General features: G+C 35.5%; 1 protein-coding gene across 2 annotated transcripts; it reads left to right on the top strand.

The window, feature by feature from the left end:
- Positions 1 to 2,058: 2,058 nt before the first annotated feature.
- Positions 2,059 to 5,137, top strand: LOC132164595 (gamma-interferon-responsive lysosomal thiol protein-like). Of its 2 annotated transcripts, XM_059575132.1 has the most exons (5): positions 2,059 to 2,573; positions 2,669 to 2,734; positions 3,144 to 3,284; positions 4,416 to 4,508; positions 4,720 to 5,137. In XM_059575132.1, the coding sequence occupies exons 1-5, from the start codon at positions 2,313 to 2,315 to the stop codon at positions 4,948 to 4,950; spliced, it is 792 nt and encodes a 263-aa protein (XP_059431115.1). In that variant the 5' UTR covers positions 2,059 to 2,312; the 3' UTR covers positions 4,951 to 5,137. The 2 variants fall into 2 exon arrangements, with proteins under 2 accessions (XP_059431115.1, XP_059431116.1); XM_059575133.1 differs by lacking the exon at positions 3,144 to 3,284.
- The last annotated feature ends 175 nt before the right edge of the window (positions 5,138 to 5,312 follow it).

The following is a 5,312-nucleotide window of genomic DNA, read 5'->3' as shown; positions in this document are numbered from 1 at the left end:
AATATAAGGTGCCAAGGTAATAAATTTGGCTTCCTGCTACTGCAAATGGATTTGAAACAGGAACTATGTACATGTCTTGTCTTGTAATCTAGAAAGCTGATAACCATAAAAACAGCATCAGAACCTTAAAATCCACAATATAGTGGATTGCATTCTATGGATAATTACGATGATAAATAATATCTAACTACCATTTGTTCAATTAGCTGTATTGAATTTAGCATTGATACTGAAGTGTCTGCTATAGGAAGTACCATAAAAATGTACCTTTTATTTTGTTTTGATTTTAACATTTTTGATAGTTCGTAAATCTGGTAGGATATTTTTTTTTTCCACTAATTCAATTTCAGCATTTCCTAAGGTACCCAATCTCACTCCAATCCTTGGATTGGGTGGGGTTGGATCTCTAGAGGCCGACTGATGCATCTTTTCTTCTTGCCCTTTAATGATGTTCCATCCTTCACTAGCTTTTAAGTTCTCTTTGTGCTGCCATAAATCATTGATTTTAGAATTTCCAGTCAATAATTTATTTTTTGATATATTTGGTTGGTTTTCCAAATCTTGATTTGATTTCTGTTTTTCAATCTTCGGAACATTGTCGCATCTGCTTGATGGATATTTTATAACTTAAATGCAATAGAAGTAAATGGTTGTATGAATTGCTGAAGGTATGATGTCCCTTTATATGTAGGTTGCCTAAGGATACCCAACCTGGGTTGTTGAGGACGCCGCTTGGATCCAAGAAGCTGATGGACTTGGGCTTACAATTCATTCCGATGGAACAAATTATCAAGGAAGCTGTTGAGAGTTTGAAGAGCAAAGGATTTATTTGAGTGCCGCTCCAGGTGTCAAGTAAACAATGCAAGGACCCATCTAGCTTGGGTAGTAGGCTCCATGAGGGGCCCTCTCACAATTGACTGTCTGGGATTGTGGGGGAGCGGTGTAAAATAGTTTATGTAAATAGAAAGAGTGAATCATTTTACGTTTTATGAATGTTATTTTCCTCTAGTCAACTGAAAACATTTTCAAGTTAAAAAATGTTATGCTTTAACAAATGGGCCTAAGGGCATGTTTGAGATTGCATTTGAGAGGCCTAAAAGTGCTTTTAGCACTCAAAAAGTCGGTTTGAAAAAAAAAAAAAAGTAATCGTTTGGTAAAAAGATTAAAAGCGCTTTTAATGGTCCAAAAAATTTAAAAATGGTTAAAATACTTATGTCAAAAGTTTAAAAATGAAGCTTTTATTCAAAAACGTTTTTTGACTTAAAAATTCTATTTTTTAAACGCAATTCCAAATAAGCTCATTGGAAATGGGCAAAATGATGAATATAACATTCAAAACGGTGGCTTTGGACCTTTTGCCTTTTATTCCATTTCACTGCTGATATGTTTTGCACGTTGGAGGCCAACACTTTCCCATGGTAGGAGGTTTCAAAAGTATCTTACCACCCCTGCTATTCTGCTAATAAGTGACCATAAAGTTTATTTTATTAATCAAAGCGTGGTACAGCTTAAAAATTCAATGCATTGCAAATGTGATTCTTACCTATGTATTTGTGGTAGCTAATGTCTGTAAACCCGAGGTAAATCTCCTTTAGGTAGAGTGAATATCAATTCAATTCACCTTCTAGGGTCTCTTTCTACTTTTCTTAGGGATCCATACCCTGACAAAGAAAGGATAAAAAAAAAAAAAAAAACCTTTTTCAGTGAGATAAATATTTGGTAATTACTATTTGAAACTCATAAACTTGAGCTGTTTTTTTCACTTAGTCACGTGACCCGTCAAACAATTAGGGAAAATTGTAAAATTAGTCTATAAGGTTTGAGGTTGTGATAAATAACTTCTCCGTGGGTCATCATAAGACTACAAAATTATAAGAGAACAAAAATTAGAAGAAAAAAAAATGGTACCGGGTGGCCAATCACCACCCTATAGCTATGGTTTATTATTATTATTAAAGCTAAATGTGTAATTTCTTAATGACCGGCCAGAAAAATTGTGAGACATCTAATCTTATAACCCACGAGATGTGTATAAGAGCACTTGGCTCAAGTCAGGCTTTGTTGAGGAATGTGACAAATTGTGTATAACAGGGTGCAGGCAAGCAGCTTCTGGTCCCCCAATATTCCCACCGCTTCGAACATAGACAAACTTTGAGGGCAAATGCATTCTAGTTTCAGGAGGTTTGACCGTTAATATAGATCCATTCTGCCTTATCTTCTCCGCTTTCAGGTGCAAGAACGGCTCAAAACCAACCCTTTCCTTCTCTGATCCACAATCCTAAAAATCTCACAAACCTTAAAGCTTGTCTCCAATGGCTTGTCGTCCAGTAACTACCCTCTTTCTAATGTTCTTCTTCTTGTTCACATCTTCCTCAGCTTCAAGAATTTTACCATCGAATTCTCAGAAAGTTTCGTTGGGTCTATACTATGAATCCCTGTGCCCCTACAGCGCCAACTTCATCGTCAACTACCTGGCCCAGCTCTTCGAAACTGACCTCATCTCCGTCGTCGATCTCAAACTCGTTCCTTGGGGTAACGCCAAACTCAGAGGCAACGACACCTTCGATTGCCAGGTGAGTACTCTTCCCTTTGTTTCTTTCTCTAATTTACTATGTGGGGTTTTCTTTGATTCAACAAATTGATGGCTTTTGTTTGATTATGATTGCAGCACGGCCCATCTGAATGCTTACTGAACACTGTGGAAGCCTGTGCAATCCATGCCTGGCCTGAACTGGTAAAGTAAAGAATTTGTTACCGACTCTAACTCAGTAAAAATAAAAAATTGGGAGAATTTAGAGGAACCCATTGCTAAATTAATTGTGCTAAGCTCATTTTCAGATGATGGTGTGTGCACATTCTTGTAGTCTTTGTGAAAGTCATGCGGATAATTGTGAAAAAAAAAAAGAAAAAAAAAAAAAGAAAAAGAAAAAAGAAAGAAGCATGTATAGAATTTCATGATATTTCATTATGTTAAATTCATGTATTTGTGTTAGAATTCTTTGTATTGATGAAATTATGTGTCCTAGTTCAAGCTTAGAAAAAATGGAAGTTCTTAAGATTGTGGAGTTGTTTGGTCAGTTTTCAGAGTTTTATATAACATGCAAGTGTGGTGCTATGTTTTCATTCACCTCCGTGTTTTGCAGAGCGAGCATTTTCCTTTTATTAATTGCGTCGAGACTTTGGCCTATGAACACAAATACCCTGAGTGGGAATCATGTTTTGATAAATTGAACTTGGATTCAAAACCCATTGCAGATTGCTATAGCAGCGGATACGGGAAAGAGGTTGGTTTTCTCTTTGGAATTAATGGTCCTCAAGTTGTATGAGTTGTCTTTGTGAAGTTACAGTTGATTGTACCATTTATACCAACTTTGTGTAGTAAACTGAATTATACGAAAACCACAGATTATCCTATGGAGAATAACTGAATATTGTCTACTTACCTGAATCAAGACACCTTATTTAAGTAATGTATAGCCTTATTGGGCATACACCAAGTGGAGTAGTTATTATGTGATCACTTAGTATAGAATAATCTCCACTGAAGTAAAAGCGCTATGGCCATTAATTTTCAGTATAATTGCTAGCCTACTAACTTCTCTTGCAGACTTGTAGTTTAGATTATCACAGGAGAGGTATATTCTGTCGCAATGCATTTTTTGCATGAATTCTTTCTTGTTAGATCTACCTTACAGACAGAATATTTATTTGTTTTCTTGATTCGTCCAAGGAGCTGTAAGATCTGTGTATGCAAGTACATGCAAGGTGACCTGTCATAGGAACATAGATGAGAGAAAGTTTCCGGCTAACAAGAGTTTGGAATCATGTCAAATTTTTTTTATCAGTCCTTAAACTATTTGGTTTTTCATTTGTAGTAAAATAAGAGTGAGTGATAGTGAAGTAAGTGGGGAAAGAAAAAGGCTAACCTTTAATGGGCTTGGTGAAATTGGATTTAGCTAACACTATGGTCTGCTATTGCGTCTGCATTCATATGAACTTAATTTATAACACGGTCAGGAAACAGTTGGAGGTTGCACAACCACCAAATACTTGTATATTTATTGTCATAACTAGAATAATGAATAGCATAACTCCAAAAAAAGAGTTTCTTGAATGGAGTGCAATTACCTTGAATTGATGATTGAACACTAAAACTGACTTTTCTGACATTTGATTGTTTGTAAAATCATGCCATCTTTGAGATGGGACTTGAATTCTGTTATGTTTTGTTTGGGCGCTTGTGGTTGCCTCCTCATTCATGAATATGTGCTATTGTTCTTCACTGAAATCAAACCAGTCGCACCATTTTTTTTCCTTGAACCTTTTGTTGCTTATATAATAGTTTATCGAAAGCCAAAATTTTCTCAATCTATAATTGGTTGGGTTTATAATTGGATTTGTATTTCTTTATGCAGCTTGAATTACAGTATGCAGCTGAAACAAATTCCCTTGAGCCTCCTCATGAGTATGTGCCGTGGGTAGTTGTGAATGGAGAACCACTCTATGAGGTTTGTTCTTTTGACTATATCATAGTGAAATGTCTACTGTTTTCCAATATCATTCACCAAGGCCATATGCATATAATGAATGGATTTCTATTTCTAGGACATATGCACATGTACACATCATTTTTGAACTAGGGTATCTGCAACTTATTAAATTCTTGTTATTTAACCGTTATTGCTATCTTTTAGAAATGATATATTTCTCTGGCTGCAGGATTACGAAAACTTTGTAAGCTATATATGCAAGGCTTATAAAGGCACTGCTGTGCTCGAAGGCTGTAGCAGTGTATCCCTGCATACCATACAAAAAGGGAAAACAAATCCTATCCATCCAGATTGTTTTGAGACAGGAATGCTGGCATTAACTGCAAGAATAACATCAGCCATAACATCATGGATGCAACAAATGAACATGGTGGCTTCACTGTTCCTCTCTATTTACTAGAGATCTACCTAGCTTGTGTATATTTGCAGTGTTCAGTTAAGGCAACTATAAAATAGCGAGTTGGTACTTGACAAAGAAAATGAATCCTGTTTGTGGTGTATCATTAATTTCTTAATTATGAAAAATAATTTCAAGTATGTATGATGATACATCAGTGTAAATGTATACATGGTACATTCACATGCCACCCAAGTTTTTTGAATGGTGGAAATTTATCTGTCTAAGGCCAAGCCCGGGAGAAATTATGGAGATATATAAATTTAGTATTTTTTTGAAATAAAATTAATAGAAACCATTATAATACTTACCATGCTGATGCCCGGTACATCCTTTAACATAATACGTGCAAAAAAAAAAAAAAA

This window comes from Corylus avellana, chromosome ca10 (genome assembly GCF_901000735.1).
Source record: "Corylus avellana chromosome ca10, CavTom2PMs-1.0".
NCBI classification, from domain to species: Eukaryota; Viridiplantae; Streptophyta; class Magnoliopsida; order Fagales; family Betulaceae; genus Corylus; species Corylus avellana.
The sequence above is the reverse complement of the archived record's forward strand: the minus strand, read 5'-3'. Positions and strand labels throughout refer to the sequence as shown.

Bases quoted from the DNA above. Each gene is read 5' to 3' on its own strand.
- LOC132164595 (XM_059575132.1), top strand. From the start codon at position 2,313: ATGGCTTGTCGTCCAGTAACTACCCTCTTTCTAATGTTCTTCTTCTTG. The intron at 2,735-3,143 runs GTAAAGTAAAGA...CGTGTTTTGCAG, and splicing joins TCCATGCCTGGCCTGAACTG to AGCGAGCATTTTCCTTTTAT. The intron at 3,285-4,415 runs GTTGGTTTTCTC...TTCTTTATGCAG, and splicing joins GCAGCGGATACGGGAAAGAG to CTTGAATTACAGTATGCAGC.